This window comes from Salminus brasiliensis, chromosome 12 (genome assembly GCF_030463535.1).
Source record: "Salminus brasiliensis chromosome 12, fSalBra1.hap2, whole genome shotgun sequence".
NCBI lineage: Eukaryota > Metazoa > Chordata > Actinopteri > Characiformes > Bryconidae > Salminus > Salminus brasiliensis.
Genome location: NC_132889.1, coordinates 36,184,784 through 36,212,376, shown reverse-complemented (window position 1 = coordinate 36,212,376; position 27,593 = coordinate 36,184,784). Strand labels below are relative to the sequence as shown.

The 27,593-nt window shown below is 43.4% G+C and overlaps 1 protein-coding gene across 1 annotated transcript in view; it reads right to left on the bottom strand.

Annotated features, from left to right (window-relative positions):
- Positions 1 to 1,836: 1,836 nt before the first annotated feature.
- The window catches only part of hsd3b7 (hydroxy-delta-5-steroid dehydrogenase, 3 beta- and steroid delta-isomerase), a 44,039-nt gene continuing 18,282 nt past the window's right edge, over positions 1,837 to 27,593 (bottom strand). Inside the window, exons 3-7 of the mRNA XM_072693445.1 lie at positions 18,421 to 18,576; positions 11,520 to 11,628; positions 6,628 to 6,727; positions 4,908 to 5,070; positions 1,837 to 3,286 (exon numbers count right to left, since the gene is read on the bottom strand). Coding sequence (XP_072549546.1) covers positions 2,871 to 3,286; positions 4,908 to 5,070; positions 6,628 to 6,727; positions 11,520 to 11,628; positions 18,421 to 18,576 — 944 coding nt within the window. The 3' untranslated portion in view covers positions 1,837 to 2,870. The remainder of the gene's footprint in view (positions 3,287 to 4,907; positions 5,071 to 6,627; positions 6,728 to 11,519; positions 11,629 to 18,420; positions 18,577 to 27,593) is intronic.

The window sequence follows — 27,593 nt, the reverse complement described above, 5'->3', positions numbered from 1 at the left end:
AATGGGTTGGCATGTCTGCTCAGGAACGCTCTTCTGGAGTCTCTTCGTTCATCTGATCAAGTCGGTGTGTACAAATCCCAGACTTTTCAGAGGCATCTTCAGTACGGTTTCTGATTTAAGGCCATAGTTGTGTTTCTTATATAGTTAAGACGAGTAGAAGAAGGGGAACTGATCTCCAAAAGGCATAACCTTCAGCTAGATGTATTAAGTATCAGATACAGAGAAGATGAGAAGAATTTGAGGGGAAACAAGAAAGGATCACCATGCAGAACTTTTGGGCATCCCAAAAGATTTGAGCTCTCATAATGTTTGCCAAGATCTCAGACCACTCTTAATGAGCTTGTTAGGGCTATGGCTATGACTAGAAAAGGCCAGGGGATGCAAAGGTCAAAGACCCAGACTCTATGAACTCTATGACTATACAAAGCTAGCAAAATGCTTTCAGACAGCCATTTCCATAATTAATAAATGACAAATAACAGGAATGGTGGTGGTAAAATTGAGGCCAGGAAGACCAGGAAGACTTACAGGAAGATTGAGCAGACTCCAGAGTAGTGGTGCACTGTTCTACTGTGCAGTGACACCTACAGAAACATGACCTCGTCAGAAGAAAACCTTTCCTGTGGTCCTCAGAATGATTTTATTTTTAATTTGCATGAAAATTGTGGAAAGTCCTGTGGATATTTGAAAGAAATGAGTGAAGAATTTCAGAAAAAGAACTTCTTTCCAACTGGATGGATCATGCTTTCGGTTTGTGCTGCAGCCAGTGGCACAAGGGGCATTTCACTGCTGGAGGGAGGAATAGGTTTACATTTACATTTACAGCATTTAGCAGACACTCTTCTCCAGAGCGACTTACAAAAGTGCTTCACTGTTTACTCAAGAAAATCTCAGCTAGTTTAAATAGACTAAAATTCCAAGATCCTCTGATCTTAGACTCTACTAAACACAAGTCAATATGGAGACCATAGTATTCTACTATTCACCCAAGTCCTCTCAGAAGAGGAGGGTCTTCAGTCTGGGTTTGAAGACAGCGAGCGTTGGACTCTGCTGTTCAGACACCCAGGGGAAGTTTACTCCACCACTTCGGTGCAGGACAGTAAAAAGCTGGACGCTCGTCTTCTGTGGATCTTAAAGGATGGCGAGTCGAGCCGAGCCGTACTTGAAGCTGGAAGGGCTCTTGGTGCAGATCGGCTTTTGACCATCGCCATCAAGTACGGAGGGGCTGGCTGGTCCAGTCTTGGCTTTGTAGACCAGAGTCAGGGGTTTTAATCTGATGACCTGGGCAGCAGCTACAGGAAGCCAGTGAAGAGAGAGCGCAGCAGCAGAGGAGGAGCTGATGGTATGCTAGTTAAACACCAGGAAAGTCTAAAAGCAAACATCACACCATGTGTAAAAAACCTAAATATGAAGAGGCTGCTCTTCTACAGCAGGATACAGCTAGACTATTTCAAAAGGTGCAAGGTGAAGGTTTCATCATGGGCCTGACAGTCCCGTCCCTCACCTTCAACATCATCTAAAAGCTGTGAAAATCCCTCAAACAACAGCTGAAAAACCTGTACACTGTGTGGACAAAAGTATTGGGACACCTGCTCATTCATTGTTTCTTCTGAAATCAAGGGTATTAAAAAGAGTTTGTTCTGCTTTTGTTGGAGCAACTGTCTCTACTGTCTCTAGGGAAGAAAGCAGGGAAGAGTATTGCTGTGAGGATTTGATTGCATTCAGCGACAAGAGCCTTAGTAAGGTCAGGATGTTGATTTACAACTTTTGGAATGGGCCAGTAATACCTAACTGTTTGCATGCTTCAGTTCCCAATAACACACATAACCATTTAAATTAGAACCAATGCATTTAATGATATTCAAATTATTTCATTTTACAAATAAATACAATCTAAATACATCCCAGGAAATAAAGTGCAAGAAAGAAAAGATCAATAAATATGAAGTTAATTGAGTTAGATTACTTATAGGGACAACAAACATGAATTTAACATATATAAACAATTAACAATATGATGGTATCTATAAGAAAAGCCACGTGTGACTGCTTCCCTTCTGAGATATAACTGAAAATGTGCTTGCAATGTCAAACGTGATGGATACTGTATGGTTTACTGGCTATAATAAAGTTACTGCTTGTGAATCAAGTGGACATATGTGTCACTTTCAGGCTGAGACTGTTCACGTTTCTGGAATCATCTTTTAAGGTATTCATAAAACATAAGAAGCTTAGTAATACTGAATAAATGTGTTCCTAGTCATTGGATCAGGGTCATCAGGGTCATCACAGAAAATGTCCCCTTGTGTTATGACAACGCTAAACCGATAATTAGAGGTATCAGCTGAGATCAAACAAATCAATATATCATTTTCAACCCTCAACTTAAACTCCAACTCTAACTCCGACAGTCATTTGCATTGTCATTGTCAATCAAGCCATGAGGCCTGTTCTAGTTTGCCTTACACCTCCATATGGAGGGTGTCCAGGGTGTCCAGGGAGTACCCCCCCCCAATCAAGCCATGAGGCCTGTTCTAGTTTGCTTTACACCTCCAAATGGAGGGTGTCCAGGGTGTCCGGGGAGTACCCCCCCACACCCCATAACAGCTGGGTGTAGGCACTATTGCCAAGCAAAGCACCCTCGGGAAGATTCAATTGGTTAGCCAAGTGGTAAATCATTAGTGGTATGCTCTGTCCATGCTATGCAATTACATTGGGACAATGACATCATTAAACAAATCAACCCCCCGCCCTTATTCCCTAAACCCACTCAGTCACGTGCCCCCTCAATCACTCACTTTTACTCATCAATCTCACCGGCTGGCGCTAACTCGCTCACTTGACCCCTTATGATGACCTGTGCCTTATCATTACGCGCTCTTGGCGCTAGAGTCCAGAGGAAAAGTGTCCACCCATTTCTGCGTGCGAGCGCGGCACTGCTCCCAGTCATAGAGCGGCCGGTACTGGAAGTGTCGCAGGGCCTTGTCCGAGCGCACGGTGAAGGAGGTGGAGGCCACGGCCAGAGTGTAGCGGTTGAGCAGCGGTGTGAAGTTGTAGACGGGCTGCAGGGCCCAGTGCAGCATGTCGTTCATGCAGGCCTGGAACCACAGCAGCCACAGCGGGACACGCACCGAGCGGAAGTTGAAGGCCGACAGGAACTGCATGTTGAACTCCTCGTAGCTCTTGTAGGGCGAGTCGTCGTAGCAGAAGTACACTTCGCCCCCCAGCCTCTCGGGATGCTCGCGGAGGGCTCGCGCCGCCAACACGTGCATCCAGGCCACGTTACCTAGGAAAGCAACCATGGAAAAGCAGATTTAAAGAGCCGTGAATGACGGAAGCAGCGACCTTCTGGTCCCTAGCCTGCTTCTTTAACCTTAGCTAAGGTTAGCCATAGCTACCTCAGTAGCATACCTCATAGCTACCTCATTTCTCAGGTTTATTAGATTATACTATATTAATATTATAGATATTATATATCAGATTAGGTCCTTTAAGCATAAGCTGAGTATGTCCTCAGCATTTTCTCCACTGGATGGTCCTTTCTCATAGTTCTCACATTATCTCAGAAATTCAGCTAACCGCAGGCGAGATTTAGCTAGGGTAAGGATAGCGCAGGTCAGCAGAAAGGTCCTGCTGTGGTCTCGTCCTGCTTCCAAGTTCAAGTTCAAGAACAACAAAGATTACAGTGCAATTATCTGGTTATGAGAGCAGACGGAGCTACTTGAATATGTGATTAAATAAACATGGATTTCATCATCATCCATTAATGATAAATCCTTCCAGTGATAAATAACCAAAACAGATATCAAATATTTACAGTATAAAGAGCCAAACTGACTCTTTCAATCCCAAGCCAAAACCAAGAGTACAGTCGAGGAGGCCAGCAGTCTCCTCTAAAATCAATACTGACGCAGATGTGAAAACATTGGCAGGGGAAGTGTAAAGGACGGGGTACGTCTTCACTGTGCAGTGCGTCCAAGTTCGAAGGGTTAGATGTTGAGTGCTCTCACACTTCCAACCAATTCCCCGACCTCTTAGCATTAAGGGCCTCGCTAAACCCAAGCAGCTGATCTTCTGTTACTACCGACTCCGGATCAGATCTCCACGGTTATCAAGGTTATCACACAAAGTCTTGTCATAGTTGTGTTCAGTCCAAGTCACACTTTTATTATTAGCACTGTAATTCCTGGTGCTGGTGTGGCTCTGCTTCTGCTGTTAGCGGCGTAGTCAGGGCTGCTATCCTTCTGATAACCGGTTCTGCTGATCTGCTGATCTGCAGTCTCATGCCTCGAGTCTCGAGTCTGAGCGCAGGAACTAATTCCCACTTTTTAAAACTAGCCCATCAATCTAAAACAGGGGTGCAGAACTCCAGTACTGGAGGGCCGCAGAAGTCTCCAGTTAGAAGTTGATTCATGTGCGTTTATGTAGGTCAACTACCAAACTTTGCTGGAGACCAGCCCTGCAGGACTGGAGTTATGCAGCTCTGAGCTAAAAGAGAGTACTGTGGATGTGGCCCACCATATGTGCCTAATATACTGATATAACAGCAATGGAGAGAGGCTCCTTTTTTGGATAGGCTCCTTTTTCGGCCTCCCAAGTGGCACAACTGTCTAAGCGTTGGTGATGTCATATGTGGCCAGGGGTCAAAGGCCCTGTTCACCCTTGGTATTACCATGGGCCTTGGGTGATACGCTCGCAAATCACACTATTCCCGCAAGGAGGAGCAGTGACACAGTTGATGCGGGCGGTGCTATGCCATCTGGATGTATTGAGGCTCTTTGGCTTTCACACTACAAGAATGATGTGGTTACATGACCACCGTCTCTCTGACCGCCTCCGAAAGCAATCTGTGCTGGCCGCTTATGATCAGATCACCCAGGACGGATGATAATGCCACCTCTATTTACCTGCATAGACACGTCCGTGCTCCGTGTCCTCGGGCACTCCCCTAATCAGCCAGCCCCCGGTGCGGACCCCCATTTGGTAGAAATCTTTCATCAACTGGTGGTTCTCCCCGTAGATACCTGTGGGTCGCAGGGCACATGTGTACAGGATTCCACCTCCTTTTACCTGGAGAAAGAGAGAGAGAGCGAGAGAGAGAGAGAGAGAGAGAGAGAGAGAGAGAGAGAGAGCAGGCGTGTGAGAGAGAAATCATCCTGTCAGGGGTAGAGCATAAATCTGCCACAGGGTGGGTGTGGTGCTACAACCCACAGAGCACAGCCTACAGACTTCAGGGACACAAGTCACTAATTACATGACTTCATTCTCACAAAGCGCCTCTAATGACGGATTTATTATGAGCCTCTAGACAAAAGAGGCAATATACTCTACACGGACAAAAGTATTGGGACACCTGCTCATTCATTGCTTCTTCTGAAAAGAAGGGGATTCAAAAAAAGAGTTGATCCTGCTTTGTTGGAGTAAGAGTGTCTCTACTGTCCAAGTTCAAGGATTTCTACTAGATTTTGGTTTTGAGGATTTCGGATGTTCACCAGGATGTAGGGATGTTGGATGATGATCACCAGCCGACCTCATCCCCAACTCCTATACTCATCCCAAAAGTACTGGATGGAGCTCCACCATCCATGTTGCCAATAGGTTCATGTTGATCTTATCCAGTGAGTCCTATTCTGTTGGGAGTGCTTCTCTACAGGGGCTAAACAAGCTGTCCCTGTGTCAGCAATGGGTGCCACTTAAAGTAGCTGGACTCTACTTCAATTTATTAGAAGGGGTGTCCACAAACATTCGGACTCATTGCGGATGTGGCTCATGCTGGTATGTTACGTTGGAAAGGCAAAGTGAAAAAGGTGGTCTTCAGCACCTTCAGGGTTTATCATTAAGGTGTACTGCAACAGTTCCTCTGCAGTCTCACTGCTTCCAGTGAAAGGAAAGCTGGTAAACTCTATTTATCGCACATTGCACAACTTGCACACTACAGTCATTATTTATTATCCTCTGTCTGTACTGTGTTGTCTGTCCGCACTTGTTTGTTTGTGTTGCACTTGTGTCTTGTATGCACTGTCTATGTTGCACCATGGTCCGGGAGGAACGTTGTTTCGTTTCACTGTGTACTCTGTATGTAGTTGAAATGACAATAAACCCACTTGACTTGACTGGTGGTTGGTGTGGCGCAACAGATAACACCACTACCTGCCACTGAGCTATCACACCATGTGGGAGGCTAGGGTTCAATTCCCAGGCTGGATGACTATGCTGCGTTATATCAATAAGAGTCCTTGGGCAAGACTTCTACGCTCACTACACTGGCCCTCCTCTGTAATACGAGTAACCTTGTAAGTCGCTCTGGATAAGAGCACCAGCTAAATGCCTTAAATGCCTTAAATGTAAAGGAAAGAGGTGGAGCAGGTTTAAAGATACCAGAGACAGACGTGAGATGACGATGTTGCCTTTTGAAGCTGATGTTTGATAGTCAGTCTTGTTCCAGTGCATGGAGATCTTATCAGAGTCAGCATAAAGCGGCCTATCTGTAGAGACGCCACTAGCTGCAGGTCTATCTAATTGGAGAGGTATGTGTAGTCTGTGCAGTACAAAGACCTGTGAGGGGAAGAGTTTGCCGTAATCTGTCTTTTGACATTGTGTGTGTGTGTGTGTGAGTGTGTTCACTACCTTTGTGTCATTGGCCTCCAGCACCAGTTTCTCTGCTTCAGCTTTGCTCTTGGGGTACGGCATCTCATGGCAGACTTTATATGGGGTATCCTCGTCACCCCTGTAGGAAACAGACAGCAAAGTCATTAGGAGTCTTACTCTCCTTATAAGGGATAGCAGAAAATGGGGCTGGACAGTCACCGTGATCAGATATACACATGGTGGAAATGATCTCAGACATTATCTAAGAACTTTTGAGAGCATGAGCAGTCAGAGACGTATGCTTGGAAGTGAGCTTTCTGTGGTGCTGCTCTGCTGGACTGGACCAGTCCAACATTTCAGAGGGGGTCTTCAGAGGTCTGTAGAGATTGGCCTGAAATGTGGGTTGATGTTGTTTTTCTTTGTATGGGGTAGAGAGACTATTAGGATTACACCCAAAAAGCCCTGCAATCAAACAAAGGACACAATAGCCTGTACAGAACTCCTCCACCCGACCCCCATTTCTGTAATTCTCCAAGGACACATAAATTCTGGTAATATTTCCAACACGTGGCAGGAAAGTAAAAGAAATGCTGCTGGTGACCTCCCATTCCTATGGGCTTGCAGTCGGGGGCGTGCATGTGCTCACATATCGCTTTAACTGCTCCAGGGTTGCAAAAGCATCATTATGGACGTGTTGGCAAACACATTGGAACAGAGCATTCTGCATTCTTTACTGATTTCAGGCTCTGCTTCTCCAGCCTGAAGGAGGCCAAAACAGATAGATAAGAAACAGAGAGCTATCACTGTCCCATCAGCCACCATGGCGTTTCTCAAACATGATTATATATATATATATATATACATACACAGATGGTGGTTCAGCTCTGCCCTCAGTGACTTTATAGATTATATATATCATCTATACAGCTAGTGGCTCATCTCTACCCCCAATGACCGTATAGATCATATATATCATATATACAGTCAGTAGTTCAGCTATATATATATATATATACATATACTGACTGTTGTAATGGAAGTTATTGATGATTCATAATCAATACCTAAATGATTGATGTATATTCTGTGATACGTAAGGTGACCTCGGTCACTTCTTGCTATGTGTTCTTTGGTCAAACATTGCTGAGCGGGTGAGGGTAAAGCCCAGCGATGATAAAGGCTCCTGCAGACCATGCAGAGCTCAGAGCATATATATATATATATATATATATATATATATATATATATATATATATATATATATATATATATATACACTGATGGTGTTTCAGCTCCGCCCCCCAATGACTGTATAGATTGTATATATCTAATATATACAGACGGTGGTTCAGCTCATCCCCATGACTTTATAGATCATATATGTCATTTTTACAGTTGGTGGCCTATCTCCACCCCCAATGACCTTATAGATCACATATATCATATATACAGTCAGTAGTTGAGCTTTTATATATATATATTTTTTATTTATACATATTTATATAAATATAATCGCAGATGGTAGTTCAGCTCCTATATTTGGATCACATTGTTCCAGCAGCCACTATCTCTTTTTTTCATCTTTGCTCAAATATGATTATATTATATGTATAGAGTATAGATATCATATATACAGTCAGTAGTACAGCTCTCCCCCCAATGACTGTATAGATCATATATATCTTATATATACAGTCAGTAGTACAGCTCTTCCCCCCAATGACTGTATAGATCATATATATCTTATATACAGTCAGTAGTACAGCTCCCCCCCCCCAATGACTGTATAGATCATATATATCTTATATACAGTCAGTAGTACAGCCCCACATGACTGTATAGATCATATATATCTTATATATACAGACGGTGGTTCAGCTCCACCCTCAATTGTAGCCTTTCATACAGTTTGTGGTTTCTTGTTATTGTGGAGGTTCCTAAGGGGGGACTGGAGCTTCACTCTGCTGCTGCTTTTATTAGCTGGCTGCTAATTCTTCCACCAGTCTCCCAGCATAGTCTACTGAAGGTGCTAAAAGCTTCACTGTCAAGCCATTTATTGATTGTATAGATTAAAGTAAAGTAAATGTTAAAGTAGCACTAATCATTTTTCTGTTGTGTTCTCTTCCATTAAGAGTTATGAAATTTGACATTGTGGAGATACAAGTTTTCGCTTTGCTTGTCTTTGTAAGCTATTTTAGGATGTCTCCTTCCAGCGAGCCAGGAACTGGGCTAACTCTGGCTTATTTACAGTTCTGCTGACACTGTGTACATACATTATGTATACAGACAGTGGTTCAGCTCCGCCCCCAATGACTGTATATATCATATACATCATATATACACACTGTGTAGTTCAGCTCCGCTGAATATACAGACGGTGTAGTTCAGCTCTGCCCCAATGACTGTATATATCAGATATACAGATGGTGTTTCAGCTCCACCCCAATGACTGTATATATCATATATACAGATGGTGTTTTAGCTCCACCCACCATTACTGTATTTATCATATATACAGATGGTGTAGTTCAGCTCTGCCTCCAATAACTATATATATTTTATATATCATACAGGGGTTCAGCTCCCTCCCCAATAACTGTATAGATCATATACATCATATACACAGTCAGTAGTTCAGCTCTGCCCCAAATGACTGTATAGATCATATCCACAGACTGTGTAGTTCAGCTCCGCCTCCAATGACTGTATACATTATGTATACAGACAGTGGTTCAGCTCCGCCCCCAATGACTGTATATATCATATACATCATATATACACACTGTGTAGTTCAGCTCCGCCCCAATGAGTGTATATTATATATACAGATGGTGTTTCAGCCCCGCCCCCAACAACTGTATATATCATCTATATCATATATACAGATTTTTGCTCTTTGATTAAAGAACTTTGATTAATGTAATACATCATGAAATGTTTACACACAGTAAAGAGCGAGGGATGAAGGTCTGATTGCGACCAGATGTTCGCTTTCAGCGTTCGTTTTAAGTTATTGTTCTAAAACGTAAAATACTGCTTTTGTACTGAACCCGAGTCTCTAAACTAGACCTGTTGTTCTGATGATCAGAGCTTGGACAGTGAGCTATTGTAGTAGAGACACTGGGCAACTTAACCACAGGATTAAACATGTGAGGAGTCTTCAGTGAGGTATGCAGCTAAAATCACACCACAGTGCCAAAACATTGTTCTCGTCACAGCCTCCTTCCTGTCTGTCCAGACAGGTTTTCTGCATTACGCTCCCTCACTACTTCCAGCTTTGAGCTTTCAAAAGCTTTGTGGCAGACTTTTTAAAAAGGAAAAGGATAAAGTGCAGGAAGGTGTTTTACATGCAGGCGAAGGCCTTTCCTACTGCCGGTGCTCCTTGCCACGACATTTCACATTTTAGCCACTTAAAATGCAGAGCTTATGGTCCAGGCGGACGCTTGCCCTGGAGGTTTCTTTTTCCTTCAAACAAAAAAGCTGTAAAAATATGGTCTGGCTGTGAGTGGTGGTGCCGGTGGTGATGGATGATGGCAGCTGTGGATACTGGCAGCTTTACTGGAGAAGGAAAAACCGACTGAACTTTCAATGGAAGTCAAAGTACAAAGAATAAATTCCAGGTCATTTTGGAGCATTTCTATTGGTGCTTTCATCATAAAATTCTGATACAATCTAAGGAACACCTGCCAGATTCACATTATGTAAAAAAAGTCAAAATATATGGACACAAGTATTGGGACACCTGCTCATTCTTTGCTTCTTCTGAAATAAGGGGTATTAAAAGAGTTGATCCTGCTTCTGTTGGAGTCTCTACTGTCCAGGGATAAAGACTTTCCACTAGATTTTGGAAGAGGAGCATTGCCATGAGGATTTGATTGCATTCCACGACAAAAGCTGAGTTAGTGAGGTGAGAATGTTGGATGATCACCACCCCACTCCGCCCCCAATTACTGTATACATCATATATACAGATGGTGTAGTTCAGCTCCGCCCCCAATGACTGTATATATTATATAGATTTTGGAGGAGGAGCATTACCGTGAGGATTTGATTGCATTCCATGACAAAAGCTGAGTTAGTTGGATGTTGGATGATCACCACCCCACTTCATCATCCCAAGGTCCCCAACCAATTCTAAAAGTACTGGATGGAGCACCACCATCCATCATTCCAGAGAACACAGTTCCTGCACTGCTGCATAGCTCAATGCTGGGGTGCTTTATACCCCTCTATAGACCACACCTGGCGTTATTAGGCAGCATAGTGCCATTAGGTTCATGTTTATCTGCTCTATTGGCGGTACTTCTACTTCTACAGGGACTAGGCAAGCTGTGTATCAGCAATGGGTGCAGCTTAAAGTAGCTGAAGGCATTCATTATAAAAAATGTCCACAAACTTTTTGACCACAATTCTGGTCACAAAGTCGTCCGTTTTTATACCTGTACAATGAATAAAAAAGGAAAGTTTAGTACTTCCTCTCTTAGGTTAGCATAATCAGATAAGCTGATCCAGGTCATCAAGCAGTAACTGAGCTCTACAATGTTCTGGCAGTAAAACCACTCAAGCTCTCCAAGACTGGAGCTGTAGGCCCCTGGCTGCAGAGCTACAGATGTTTAAAGCTATGAGTGGAATGCTCTGAGAGTGCATGTACTCAGTATCTCTTTCATGTGAACAAACATTTAACATCCCCTGTATCCAGTGTCAGAAGAAAAAATCACAGTCATCCTTGGAGGCCCTTACTTTAATCTGTAGAGTAGAATGATGGTAGAACATCAACAAATGATTTTCTAACCCACTCTGGTATTAGGGTATATTAGGGTTCCTCACATACTTCAGAGCTTACACAAATATGGACCAGGAGGAAAATGCCTGCCTAATGAGGTGAAGACTGAAGGCTGAAGAAAGAATGAGCGCTTAGAAAAACAGCATACCTGACAAAGTGGTCTCCTTTCACGTTGGGACCCACCACCTCCATACTGCTTGTATAGACCAAGTGCTGAATACCCAGCTCCACACAGGCATTTATAACGTTCTCTGTACCTGTGGACAAAAAAAACATTGAGAAAAGCAACATGACATCACATTTCTCTGGAAACTCTGAATACTGGTTTCATATTTTTCACATTTTTTTATATACAGTGCCCTAAAAAAAATCCCAATTTCTCCTATTTTTCCATATTTCTCAACAATATACATTTGCAAAAAATATGTATGGGTTAAATTGCATTCCTGGATCCTCATTTAGCCACTTTTAAAAAGTTTTTTGTGTCCCTCTATGACCTATTCAGGAAGCAGGTATGCAAGTCAACCAGCCGGTTGACTTGCCCAGTTAGAGTAGTTCTAGGAAGTATTACAGAACACTGACTGTAATTCAGTAAAACTAGAATATAATCAGGTTTACTGTTCTAAATAAAACGTGGACAAATAAGACCACACTCTTCAATTGCAGCCTTATATACATGTATATCTAGACAGCTGTAGCTATAGCTATTTCATGTGCAGAGTTCTTCAATGAGGCTCCGCTATGATGGCTATGGCTACTAGGTCATACCTTATTATGTATGAAGATCTTTAAATGTATTTAAAGGGTCCTTTAAAAAGGTAAAACAAACACAGTCTAGCAGGAAAAACTAGTGAATATGATCTTGTGCAGTGTTTATGATGATCTAAAGTTAGTGTTCAATTCTGTGTACCCTAATCGGGCAACTCAACCGAGCGGTCACATATGTGTTTTTCTGGGTAAAACAATCATAACAACATCTAATTGATAGGGGCCGTAGAATATGAAATTCGATACTAATGTACATGTCTGAAGAGCCATATCACTGTGTTTTTGTTTCTCAGCTTTTACACAATTATATCCTTCCATGACACCGTCACCCAATGGATATAATAAGCATTACACTCCATTAAATGAGGGGAACAAGGTCAAACAGCTGAAGATGGGTTTTGCCAATTTTTTATAACAGCATTCTAAAAGTTGAAAAAAAAAATCAGATGGCGCTCTTCCTCCCCTCATCACTCCTAAAGTGATGCCGGCCAGCACAGCCGACTGTTAGCTGGTGCGGTGGAGCTGGGGAAAGGAGGCGGTGGCTGGCTTTGCATTCATTGGAGGAGACGTGTGTTAAGTCCTTCCCCTCCGAGTGTTGGGAGCATTGCTAGTGCTAAGGCGAGCTAAGACAGGGTGAGTTAAATGACAGTACCAAACTGGCAGAAAAAAGGAAGGATTTGCTGAAAAAATGAAAAAGGATGATCTGAAACATGAAATGAAATGTGACAAATATACAAAAATAAAGGAAATCGCTGTAAATACTTAATAAATAAAGTCTGAAAACAGTGTGTCTGACAAACAGAGCACTGGATTTCTCAAATACTGACCGTTTCACCAAGCAACAACTTCTGAACCACAAGAAAATGAGAAATTAAGAACTTTCATCAGAGATTTTTCAGCAAGTCTTTCCAGCTCTCCTGCTGAGATCTGTATTTGTGCTTCTGTACAAAAGTCTAACCCGAGTTTAACGGACTTTGTGTCCTCCCCAGAACCTTCTTGCACAATTCTGAGGTGAGTTTCAAGTCATTGCTTAATATTCAAGCCATATTGGCTGAAATTGCCATGGATTCAAAGAAGACCATGCTCAAATTCCAGTTAGATTACCTCAACCCGCCAGTCCCGTCCATCTTCTGCTGTTGTCGAGCCAAATCCTGCTCTATTACTGTGCTCACTCTCCGGCGTGTGCCGTGCTTCAGACTGTAGTTGGTAGATCTGTTCTTATATATCAATTTGGTCTTTTTGTATCTTTATCCCAATACAGTTTTACATGGGGAGGTGGAGTGATGTTGTTTTTTTCTACAGGACATCTGCAAAACCTATGACCGATTAGCACGGGAGGAGAAGTCTCGGTATGAAAGACTGAGATGGGAGTGGCTACTCAATTTACGCACTGCCATCAGTCACCTCCAAAAGAATGTGATGATAACCAATGAGGAAATGTTAATGTGAAAAGGCTAGGGGGCTAGGGAGCACTTTGGTTGGTCGTCTGGATTTGGTTTGCCACGAAATTGAACAACTTGAGGTATCAATGCCATGCATGACGAAACTAAAGGTCTCCTCGAACATCTCAATACTGGAGGAAAGCACCGCAGGATAGCATGGAATATGTACGGAATATGATTCGCCAAGAAATAATATTAACATTACCTGAGGTTATTTTTTATGGCTCGATTTACAGAATGTAAAAAGCTTAGGAATCTTTACTGACGCTGGAGCGAGAAGTCCATAAAAATAAATAACGGCGCATTTGAACGGGACGAAAATCCCTGAGAAACTCTGGTGATTATTTTTTCATCTTTTCCTGCATCGTATTCATACACAACAGCATTTCACCTTTTCAACTCACAGACATCAGACTGATTCAGGCCTCGGATATTCAGTTTCTGTGCTTTTTGGCCCAGTCATGCTTTTTTGTTCACCCCCAGCATTATTGTTTCCACCTGTGTCTTATTTGTCTTGTGAAGTCGGTCCTTCTAAAGCCTTCTAAAGCCCTTGACTTGTTTGTGAAAGTGTTGAAGTTGTGTGTGAGATATAGTTATGTGCTAAATGATGTGTTTCCATTGATTTCTGTTGGTTGAATAATGGAGAATAAGGTATTACCTGGTATCAATTATTTATTTATTTATTTATTTGAGTTTTTACTGTAGAAGCTCCAGATCTCATCAAAACAGATGCAGGTGAAGATAAATCCAGTAAAAAGGAGAAACAAGAGCTTCTGATTCTGAAGAAAGAAAGTAGTGAGATCTTGTCAGTGAGCTAGTCTGAAGAACAGAGCTCGGTTCCTCCAGGGTTCTCCTGGACGCCCCCGAGTCCAGCCAGCACAGCGTGGAGAATGTGTTCAACTCCATCAGCAGCAGCAGCAGCAGCTCACCTGATTTACCATCATTAAGCCCTGATTTACCACCAAACCAGGTGTTGATCTGAGGAGAACTCTAAATAATACTAGGTAAGGTTTATCTGTCTGTCTGTCTGTCTGTCTATCTATCTATTTATTTATTACTCCAAATGAGGATTTGAGGAACCTGAAGAAGTCACGATATCTTACACAACGTACAAATCCTGTCTGTCAGCCTCATTCATTACACTCGCCTCTGTTCTCTGTACAATGGGTTTATTTGTAGCAATCCCTCCAGTTAGGCCAGTTTCCTGTGACATCCTCTGAACCGTCAATGTTGAAACATGCAGAAGTGTTTAGCAGTGCTAGAATTTCACGGGCAGCGAGTTTCGTTAATTTCGTAGACTTGTGTTGTGTTGGGCCTCTTCCTGACCTCAGTCAGTGGCCTCAAATTGCTGTTTCCTTCAATACTTCCTTAAACACTTACTGCAGTTGGTCTCGATGTTCAGCTTCTTTGAGTGTTGGGCCATTCTCTGTAAGCTAAGCTAACGAAAATTTCAGTGTTTAACTGCTGAATTTCTTCAGGCTTTGGCAGGATTATCAGTAACGTTAACATTTACTATTCAAAAGTTACACAGAGCTAAAAAATGAGGGTCTGGGTCCACCTCCACGAGAAAGCAGGTTGGTAGGAACACAGTTTTATGATGGTCCTCATCAAACAAGTACTTCCAGAGCACCAGAACGGACTCTGTTTTTGCGAAAGCGGCTGAGAAAGTAACGGCGTGCTTCTAATTTGACCAAGTAAATCAGGCCCCTAATCACACTATTCTAACTCATCTCTCTCAGCAGTGAGAGAGTTTTACTGTAGAAGCTCCAGATCTCATCAAAACAGATGCAGGTGAAGATAAATCCAGTAAAAAGGAGAAACAAGAGCTTCTGATTCTGAAGAAAGAAAGTAGTGAGATCTTGGCGGTGAGCTAGTCTGAAGAACAGAGCTCGGTTCCTCCAGGTTTCTCCTGGACGCCCCCCAGTCCAGCCAGCACAGCGTGGAGAATGTGTTCAACTCCATCAGCAGCAGCAGCAGCAGCAGATCACCTGATTTACCATCATTAAGCCCTGATTTACCACCAAACCAGGTGTTGATCTGAGGAGAACTCTAAATAATACTAGACTCCATGAGAGAGGAGAACTTTGGCGATGTTCAGAGGTTATAGGATAAGATATAGGATATAGATCACAAAGAACACCCACATATCGGCATAGTCAAAAATCTTGTATCTCCATTTTTGCTGTTTTTCACTTTTTGACATGATGTGCATCTGGCAGCTGTTCATTAAATCATGTCCAAATTTCATAAAGAACGGACCAATAGAAATGCTCCAAAATGACTTGGAATACAAGCTTTTTATACTGACGTCCACTGAAAGTTATAAAGGCTTTTTCCTTCTCTTAAAAAGTTGCTATTTTGGGGGCTAAGCTATGCTTTAAGTGGCTTAAAACTACCACAATGGCCCGGGGGTCATGAGTTCCCATCCAGAGCCATGCCGCTTTGACATCAGCAGCCAGAGTCAGCGAGGGCACAATTGGCCGTGCTCTCTTTGGGTGAGTGGATGGCGCTCTCTCCTCTCAACACTCTTATCCGACGTTGGCCGGCACAGGGGTCTGTAAGCTGGTGCGGCAGATTGGGGGGAGCCGGTGCTTCCCTCAGAGTATGTCGGGAGCATTGCTGGTGCTCGGGGGAGTCACAAAGGGGTGGGTTAGTGTTTTTGAGTGACAGCAACGATGTATAATGGTGCACTTTAGCTGTTGCAGTCTAAAACCAAGGCAGGCCAAGACCTTCTTCTTTACTTTTCAGCTGTCCAATGCTGAAAAGGCAGGGATCCATAGGTGTGATTTGATCCATTTCGAAAGTCTATGCAGAGAGGATGAGCTTGTGCCACCAGGACTGCATATTTACTGAGCTCACATTGTGGCTCCTCACCTGCTTCTGACAGGACACCCACGTGATTCACGCTTGTTTGTCACACAATCATGATCTCTGCTTGAAGAACTAGAATGTAAACAGGACGCGGGAACAAATGCATGGGTAATCAGTCTGAGCCGTGCTATCAGAAGAATCAGAGGCTCCTAAATGGATTTAAAAGCTGGACCTTCAGGACAGCAGCTGATTAGAGTAGCAGCTGTGGTGCGTCATCTGAGAGGAAACAAACTCACGGATCCAGCAAAAACGAGAGGACAGATAGCGAGGAGGAATGAGGGCTGCTCAGCTTCCAGCTGGATGGAAAGAGTGGAAGTTATGGAGGGTTATGGAGGGGTGCTATAAAAGAGAAGAGATTTATGAGTTTGTTGTCATTCTGGCCAAGGAAGCTTCGCAATTCCACCATCCATTTTTCTGCACTCTGCACTGCGTCAGAACGGCGTAAACAAGCAGGACGTGGAGAGTGATGCTCTGGTGGAGGTCCTTAAATGGGAGGATGTTAAGAGGAAAAAACAACAACAAGCATTTTTTTAATGCCGAATGGCTTAGAGCCACCACAATGGCCCGGGGGTCACGAGTTCCCATCCTGAACCATGCCGCTTTGACATCAGCAGCCAGAGTCAGAGAGGGCACAATTGGCCGTGCTCTCTTTGGGTGAGTAGATGGCGCTCTCTGTTACCCTCGTAGCTTTATACGTCATTAAATCAATAAATGCTGCGACAGAAAGGCGTAAACAAGCAGGACGTGGAGAGTGATGCTCTGGTGGAGGTCCTTAAATGGGAGGATGTTAAGACAGATGTTAACAACAACCATTTTTTAATGCCCAATGGAAAATGTGGCCCTGTATGATCAAAGGGACGAAAGGAACCGACGACACCTCTCTGGGCTCTGCTTTGTTCTTTAGTAAACAGAATGAAAAGGGAGAGCAGATGGCTTCCCTCTGGCTCTCTGGCCCTCTGGCTCTCTGGATTGGTCTGTTGACGTGGCCTGTTTGTTATTAGCAGAAAAGCGCTGGTGGTAAGCTCCGACAAGCAGATTCTTTAATCCGAGGAAGGTGCAGAGCACAGTCGGCCTATGCAAACCTACTTCATTGATATTCAGCCGCCTGAATATCAGCCCATGTTCCTGTGAAATCTGTCACAGGTATCTGTCAGCAGGTGCGACAGCAGGCGGGGCTGTATTTAGAGGCTGTTCTTAAGAACAGTTACATTTACATTTATAGCATTTAGCTGACGCTCTTATCCAGAGCAACTTACAAGGTTACTCATATTACAGAGGTGGGCTAGGCTAGTGCAGTGTTAGGAGTCTTGCCCAAGGACTCTTATTGGTGTAGCGCAGCACCCACCCACCATCCTTTAAGATCCAAGGAAGACGAGCGAAAATAAATAAAAAGCGAAAGTAAATATTTACTCCAGAGCGCAGACAGGAAGGGAGGGGTAACAAACACAACATCGTAATTCAGTGGACCAGAAACTGAATTCCTCAAAGACAGTTGGGAATGTGGGCTGAGGCTGAGGCTGAGGGTGTTAAAAAAGCTCTGATAGCTCTCACAGACGACGGAAAATCTGCTGCCATTTCTGCTGAAGTCATTTGTAGGATATTTCTGCGTTTCTTAGTCCTGTTTAGAGCTGGGCAATATGACGATATTTTATTGTACCATGATAAATATTATATTGTGATAACAATAACCTTTCTAAGCATGTGCAGGAGACTGTTAGTGCTTAATAAACACTGATCAGCTGCAGGTTTCATTACTAACAGTGTGATTAGACTGAAGGGTTCATTAGATGAAGAGCAGCAGATGTTGAGTATAAATCACTGTGTTCAGTACAGGAGAGGATCTGAACAGTGGTTTATGTTGTTGTTGTATGTATTGTGATAAAAGTCTTTAAATATCGTGATATAGTATTTGTACCATATCGCCCAGCCCTAGTCCTGTTACCTCAACCCCGTCTGAACTCCACTCACCTCCCACATTAATGGCGTGGATGGTCTTCGCTGACACTTTGTTCCAGACATCCACCAGGCTGGCGGCGTGGATGACCAGGTCAGCTCCTCTGCAGGCTTCCAGAACACTCTGGGAATCAGTTATGTCCCCCTGAATGACCACCACCTTGACCCGCTCTGAGAGCGAGAGAGAAAGAAAGAGAGAGAGAGAGAGAGAGAGAGAGAGAGAGAGAGTGTGATGTTAAGGCCTTTTTCATTTTTCTGATTTTGATATCACAGTCAACAAGGCCGAAGTTGCTGTATGTTACAGATGTTTACGAAGCTCTTAAAGAAGTGTTTCAACAGGATATCCCTACAGTCGCAAGATTGGGAGTAATTCCTGAAGGCATAGAGGGGAGGTCTGGGAAATACCTCTTAGGAATACTATTCACAGTAGCTTTGAAGTGCATTACAATTAAATGGATGGCACCAGACCCCCCCCCCAACCACCACCACACACACATACACACACATATGACCTATGTATCCAAAAGATTTGGAATGTTTACCAAATGAAGCAAAAACCTATTTATTAAGATTCCAAAAATTGCTATTTATTAAGCGTTGGAGCCCAGTCATTGATTTATTAATACAATTTTACAATGTATTAATACAATGTTTATTTTTGTTAGTTTTTTTATGATTATATAGATATTATATTTAATTTGTTATATTCTATATTATGATATCATAATATAAAATATAAAAATAAAATATAAAATATATATTATCTCTTAAACCCTTTATTTATGTGGCTATTATGTCCTGTGGAGTGGATAATTTTTTAGCAATTTTTTAAAGCAATCTGGGGGTGAGAAAGATTAAAAAAGAACAATAATAATAGATGAATGTATCAATTACAAGCTGCAAAAAATATGACTTAAGTCTTATTTAATTTTAACTTAATTAATACTAAGTTCCAAAAAAATAAAAACAAGGCAGAAGTTGAGCCAATAATGCTGGGAGTGACAGACAAGCTTCACTCAAATACGCTATATGTCCAAATGTGTGCGGACACTCTACTTTAAGTTGCACCGATTGCTGTTACTGAAGCAGATAATCATAAAGCTCTTAGCACTATGCCTAAAGCCAGGCCTGAACTAGAGGGGTATAAAGCCCCCCCAGCAATGGGTGGAATAATAGTGCTCCAGCCAGTACTTGGGATGGGATGAGTCGGGGGAGTTGAGGATAAGGTGGGTTGGTGGCCATCCAATACCTACACCCAGCCCAACTTCTTTAACCATACACCAACCACCCCCACTGCGTTGCAAGCTCTAGGCCCCTCCGTTCATCAGTGTTTCACGGGATTAAGTCCACAAGACCTCCCTAACTACCATATTACTATTACTATACAATATTACTATTACAATTTACATATTACTATATTATATTATATATTAATTAATGACATTAATCATAAAATATGTTAAAGTTCTGAAAATAGGCTAAAGTTCTCTAAACTACACAAATTCCTCTAGACAGTTTATTAGGCATGCCCAAAAATTCAAGGACGTGCTAGCTAGCATTTTAACTTGTGATTAATCAGAATTATTATTTTTGTTGTCATTAACAACAAAAGTTTAACAACATTAAACTTTTTAATAGGTTGACATCACATATACATATAAAATAATATATATATATAATAATATATATATATATATAATACATTATATTTTAATATATATAATATATATAAAATAACAGGAATTACTTTCTTAGCCAGTTGTTTGGTTTTCCACACAGAATTGAAACAAATAAACATGTATTTAGTACAGATGTGTAATATTTGCTGGTGTGTTATGCTTGTTTGTAGCTTCTCAGATAAACAAGATTAAATCATAAGTATATAATGTTGTACTGTGCAGTTTCTTTTGAGGTATTGCAATGTTAAAATTAGCCCTAGCACCCAGCCCAAGCTGAAAGAGAAGGCTGTGGCCGTCTTCTTATTAAAAAAACTTGTGGGCCCAGTTAGGGAACCTAGAGTGATGCCTGTCCTATGTGAGCAGAATTCAGGGCTGTTTGAAGTCCTGCCTGCCCACGCCGACTTTATATATATATATGTGTGTGTGTGTGAGTGTGTGTAAAGGCCTAACAAAGGCCTATATGTTACTTTTGAGTGGGCATACTTCATGTGTGGGAGCTGTGTGTGTGTGTGTGTGTGTGTGTTTCCCCTGTTATTTCCATGAATCACTTTTGCAGTAAGCAAAATGTTTGCGTCTGGTTTCAGAAATACTAACATTCACCACAAGGTTCCCCTAAATGCGAGGCTTCGCAGCTGTAGGCGTGCATGCATGGGAGTGCGCGCAAGAGAGGGATGTTTGCTTGCCGTCTGCCTCCTGTGTACGTCTCCCAGCAACATGTTTACATGGTCTGGACTGTCAATGAAGGCCACAAGGACACAACTGTCTAGGTAAACAGGGACTGTGCCGTGCGAACCACGTCCATTCCCAATTGTCAACAACACTCCACCGACTACAGCACTCAGTACACAACAGTAGCTGCACCATAAACCACTGGAACTACTTTGTCTGGTGGAGGAAACTGGAAGTGGTAAAGTCAGTTGCAAAATGACTGCTTAATTACCATGGCTTTAGGCCCGTGCCCACGGCCAGGTCACTGCAGTGATGGTGTTTGCGGCAACACACTCCTTCTCGTGTACGGTGGCTTAAGAAAACTGTGCCCCCACCCCACCCCACCCCACACGTCTCCACAGAAACTCTCCAAAACGTCCCAACGAAACAAAAACATTGAGATGTGGAACTAAAGTAGAAGTGCGCTATTCTGTTGTCTCAAGCTTTCCATTGAGACGTTCCAATCTAATGTTCCCCAGTAACCCCATGTGGAACTCATTTGTGTTCAACAACCAAGTTTCAATGTAATGTGCTCTCCGCAGATCCTAGATCACACTGTATACTCCATTACCATGTATGGATTACATTACACCAGCGTAGCCCAACCCAACCCTGAGAGAGTCCTCAGAAGGTCCACATTTCCCCTGCCCTAATAATTGTATCTGTAGGCTAATGGTGGACCTCCAAGTTCTCCACAAGTAAGCTCAACTTTAACAACTCAAAGTTGCAAAAAACAAGCAAACAAGCTCCATATAACTCTGTTTTACTACTAGTGAAGCATCACGTATCACCTCAGCAGGCAATAATTCATATGTTTTCACTATATGAATTCACTATGTGTAGTGTGAGAGTGCTTCACTGTTTATTCAGGAGCCCCAAGACAACCTTAAATACCACTAAATACAGAAGTTAGTATGGAGACACAATACTCTGCACTACACTTCGCCCAAGTACTCAACAGATAACACCACTACCTGCTAGTGAGCTACCATACCACACGGGTTCAAATCCCGGTCTGGGTGACTATGCTGCCCCACGCCAATAAGAGTCCTTGGGCAAGACTCCTAACACTAGGTTGGCCCACTTCTGTAATACGAGTTACCCTGTAAGTCGCTCTTTTACTCCATAAATGTAAATGTCAAAGTCCTCTCAGAAGAGGAGGGTCTTCAGTCTGGGTTTGAGGACAGCGAGCGTTGGACTCTGCTGTTCGGACACCCAGGGGAAGTTCGTTCCACCACTTCGGTGCAGGACAGTAAAAAGTCTGGACGCTCGTCTTCTGTGGATCTTAAAGGATGGCGGGTCGAACCGAGCCGTACTTGAAGCTGGAAGGGCTCTTAATGCAGATCGGCTTTTGACCATCGCCATCAAGTACGGAGGGGCTGGCTGGTCCAGTCTTGGCTTTGTAGACCAGCGTCAGGGGTTTGGATCTGATGACCTGGGCAGCAGCTACAGGTATCAGTGAACAGAGAATGCACGTTGAAGACGACCTGACCCGTGCCGCTGCATTCTGGATGAGTTGCAGGGGCCTGATGGTGCGTAAATGGAGACCAGCCAGAAGAGAGCTGCAGTAGTCAAGTCTGGAAGTGACGAGAGACTAAACGAGCTCCTGGGCGACTCTCTAGAGAGGAAGGGTCAAATTCTACGAATGTTGTTCAGGAGAAATCTACATGACCTATTTCAGATGTTCTGGGATAAGGCCAAACATTCGCCTGGCTAGGGAACCCCAAAGACTCCAAGGAGACTTTGGAAACACTGCACTAGCTGTGACCTGTGTTCAGCTCTTGGCAAATGAAGGCCTTTGCTATCTGGACCAGCTGTGTCAGATTAGCGCTGGAGCTCAACTCAGCAGGGTGGTAGATCTCCAGGACTGCAACTGGTCACTCCTGCGCAACATCATACCAATAATATGTGCTCATCGAATAAGTTTCTTGTTTTGCACGCATGTTGAAGCAGTGTATACAAAGTCTACCTGCACAGCACAAGTTCAGGCAGGACAAACATCAGCATCAGTGAGTGTCTACTCTCTCTTTGGGACCTTGGGCCGGCCTAGATATTGCTGTGTTCCAGATCCGAAAACACTTGATCCAGACAGAACCCTTGGAAGGCCTTCAAATACAATCACGAATACATTAATCTAGAGTTTTTCTGGCCCTGGTTTTCCTGCTTAAGCACACCTGATTCAACCTAATGCTAAAAGCCCTGGTTTGGACCTTATGATCATTTAGGAGAAGACTGTAAGGGAGGGAGGGAAGCCACATACCCTCTCTGATAAGTGGGGCCAGGAAAGACTGATGTGACGGGGTGGTGGAGGGTTGAGAAAACGTGTCGTAGACATGTGAACAAGGCAGACTTTGTAGGAATTTGTAGGATGTTAGATTGGGAGGAGGAGCTTCAGGCATGTGCACATTTAGTGCACATTTAGTTGCCGTGGAAAATCATTAAACTGTGCTGGACTCTGGCTACCCCCTTGGTTAATAATTTGTTCCTGTGAGAAACTGACCAGTTGCCAATAACCCCCAGAATCCACCAAACAAACTGGTGGGTATGGTCTACTTATGTGGCAGCTTTAATGAGTTGACTGGGACCACTGGAATCTGTAAATTGGTATTTACATTCTCATTAAAGGCAGTTAGCAGACGCTTTTCTCCAGAGCGACTTACAGAAGTGCTTCACTGTTTACTCAGGAGCCCTAAGACAACCTTAAATACCACTAAATACAAAAGTTAGTATGGAGACACAATACTCTGCACTACACTTCGCCCAAGTACTCAACAGATGACACCACTACCTGCCAGTGAGCTACCATACCACACGGGTTCGAATCCATAGTCTGGGTGACTATGCTGCGCCACACCAATAAGAGTCCTTGGGCAAGTTATCAAGCTAGCTGAGAAGTCCTGAGCTGTGCCCTATTCACTATATAGTGCACTACTATTCCATCAAAAAGTAGCAAGTAATGGTGTCAAGTAATAAAACACAAATACTTCGTTACTTTACTACAGTAGAAATGCTGGTTCTCTAAACTTTACTGCAGTAATTCTTTATTTTTCAGACTTTTTACTTCTACTTCTTACATTTTCACCCAATTATCTGAACTTTCTCCTCCTTACATTTTAAAAACAGCCTCATTCCTCCTATTTCATCTCCCTTTGTTTTCATTCCGGCTCGTCATCAATAAAAACCCTCTCCAGATAAATCTCTCCATCCGGAAAGTGAGAGTCTGATCCTGATTGGATGAGAAGTATAAACAGACTCCATTCTGACTCCCTATTGGTTTATAAGAGATCCATCACACCTGCACACGTCCCGTCCCTCTCCAGCGAGCTCTCAGCAGACGTCTGTAGTCTAGTATGAAGACTGTGTCCGTGGCAGAGACTCAAGAGAGCTGCAGTGAAACGTCCCGACTGAGCCCCACATTTACATTCCAATAAAGCTTATTGATCACACGCCTCTGAAGTTTGACTTTGAAGTTTAATGTGGCTCGGGATTTGAACTCGCAACCCCCTGGGCCATCGCTGAGCCATTCGGAGCATGTGATCTAGATTTTTGCATGTAGGGCATGGTGTTCGACACAGCTCTGCTTTGAGAAATGCCCTGTCATAGTGGAAAACCCTGCATTAGATCAACCCCCACTGAAGTTCAGAAGACATAAAACAGGGGTGCCTCACTCTGATCTCAGAACCGAAATTCTTCAAACAGCCAAACGCCTTCTAAATATCAAAGGCGGGTGTGTGCGCTGTTCAAAGAAGAAGATCCTTGAGGAACTTTTGAAGGTTCATCATTTTGAAAGTGCTTTGAGGAACAGTGTGGAATCTCAAGTCTGCTGGGTGTCAGACCTCCAAGGCCAGGCATGATCTGACATTTGAGCTGACGTTTCCTCTGCTCTATATTACACAATCACGCTCCATAAAGCTCGTAGTGCTCCAAACAGTCCAAAGTGCACTGATTCACAGAGTGACCGAAGGTTGCAGAAAGCCAGGTCAAGTCGGTCATTTTCAGAGGGAATTGTGCATGACCTCATTTGGATGGGTCACATGACTGGAGATGATTGACCTCTATCTTGGAGATGTTTCTCTCGGAGATGCTGGAAAACGTAGGGAGTGACATCAAGGGCACAGTTAGAGCATGCATTAACATCCACTATATGTCCAAATGTTTGTGGACACCCTTTCTAATGAACTTTAAGTTGCACCACTTGTGCCCATTGCTAAAACAGATGTGCAAGTGCACACACACACAGCTTGTCTAGTCCTTGTAGAGAAATGCTGCCAATAGATTAGGACTTTCTGGAGCAGAAGAATAAGTAACCTATAAACCTAGATGACAGCCGTGAGCTAGAGGGATATAAACCCACCCCCAGCATTAGGCTGTGTAGCAGTGGATGATTTTGGGGATGATGAGGTGGGGTGGTGATCATTCAACATCCTGATCTAATGAACGCTCTTGTGGCTGAATACAATCAAATCACAATCAATCCTCACAGCAATGAAAAATCCACAATCTAGTAGAAATGGCCTTGATTTCAGAGCAGGTGTCTCAATACTTTTGTCCATTTAGTGTATTTACATCAGTATCAGTGAGACCCGATCCACTCTGGACCCCCAGCCAGCCCAGAACATGTTGTATTCATGGTCCCAAGACTGGATCAGATGTGTCTGAAGACCACAGACTAAACCTTTTATCTAGAACCTTAACTTTAAAGAGAGTTACTAGAGGGACGGATTCCTGCAGTTCTGCGGTTTTCCTGCCTAAGCTCTCCTGATTCATCCCACCAATAACTGGTTTTAGTTGGCGTGTTAGAATGGGGAAACCACCAATCTGTGCTGGACTGTGCTGGCCCTCGATGGCCCACCCCTGACCTAGACTACAGTACTTTTCAACTCACAGGCAATAAACACAATGACTCTGCATACGTGGGAAGGTGGGTCCAAGTTGTCCAGCTTGGAAAACATTACTTTGTATTTCCATATACAGCAGGTCCAAGACCCAAGGCCGTTTGGTGCTGAGCGTTGTTCCCTCATCGGGGAACGGGGGAATAAGATGAACTGCTCTGGAATCATTAGTAAATTTACAGACCAGAGGTAACAGCTTCCCTGGAAATTGAGTTCACTGCATTGAGCGGGATGCTGGAGGGATGGGACATCCGGTGCCAGCACGGGTGACGCAGAGGGGAGGAAACTAAACTCTGGGAGTCAGTTCTGGGCAATGACATTCCGCCTCCCGTAACCCCAAACAGAACCAACCCTGCCCACGTCAAATGGTCAAGGCAGCCCTGTTCATTTCCTGTTGGGATGAACATCCTTACTGACAGTCCCATATAAGGATTGTTTGCGTGTGCTTACACATTCAGATTTTGCCGTTTCTGTGAAGTGACCCTGAGTTTGAGGACAGGGCTGAACCTAAATAATGTCCTTAAAGTGTTGATTCTTTTAAGCTATTTATTGATTTTTAATTTTATTAATTCATTTTTGTGCAAAAAGTTTCATTAATACAAACTATTAATGTCTGTCTGTCCATAAATAGTTTGTGGACACCCTTTCTAATGAATGCATTCAGCTAATTTAAGTTGCCCCCATTGCTGATGTGCACAGATGTGCACATACACAGACACAGGACTCTCTAGAGCAGATAAACATGTTGAACCTATTGGCACCATGCCGCCCAATGCCAGGCGTGGGCTAGTAGAAGAGTATAAAGCCCCCCAGCAGCATTGAGCTGCTGTGGATCAGTGGAAGAATGATACTCTGAGGCCTAACCGGTGGTGCTCCATCCAGTACTTTTAGGATTTAGGAGCTTTTTTGCGGGGGGAGTTGAGGTGAAGAGGTGGGGTGGTGGTCATCCAACATCCTGACCTCACCTCACTGAACGCTCTTGAATGCAATCAAATCCTCACAGCAATGCTCAGAAAGCCTTCTTCCCTGGACAGTAGAGACAGTTACTCCAAAAAACATCCCTTGACTTCAGAAGAAGCAATAAATGAGCAGGTGTCCCAATACTTTTGTCCATATAGGGAATGAATTTACAGCTATATTGTTTTTGAGTGACGGCTACAACACAAATATGACTATATATATTATATATTTATATTCTCCCAACTTATCAAAAATGTGTGAGCGCTGGTAGGGTTGAGTTGGTAACCTTGCTCGAGGACACCTCAGCCAGGGCTGGGCGAGTTCCTCCCCACTGCTCCACAGCTCACTGCTGGGGGGGCTTTATATCTTTCTAGCCCACGCCAGGCAACAGGTTCATGTTTATCCGCTCCAGAGAGTCCTATTCTATTGGTAACCCCAGTCTATGGGCACCAGACAAGCTGTGTGTGTGCATTTGCAGGTCTGTTTCAGCAATGGTGGCACTTAAAGTAGCTAAATGCCTGAATTAGAAATAGTGTTCACAAACTTTTGACACATACTGTATCCGTTTTAAATGCAGGTTAAAATAAGCACCTGTTGAAATGTTTAAAATTACTGATAGTGCTGATCCTGACAGGGTGCAGACGTGACCCTTCTGCCCTATGAAGGAGTCCGGGGAGGCCTCGGGTTGTCATCACCTGTCCCAGATGTGCTGGAAGTTTCAGCACGACAGGTTCGGTTTCCCAAAGACTAAACGTGAAACCTGTCATCTAGCATGAAGGGGGCAAAGTCTGTGTTTTGCTTCTACATCTGAAGAGATGTTGGATGCATTTCAGCTCTCAGGTTATGAGCTAGGTACACCGTGATAGATGCAGGACTGAGACGTAAACAGTAAAGTTGTGTAGTCATACATAAAGAACACAGGCAAGGAGGGTTAAGGGAATGCTTCGTC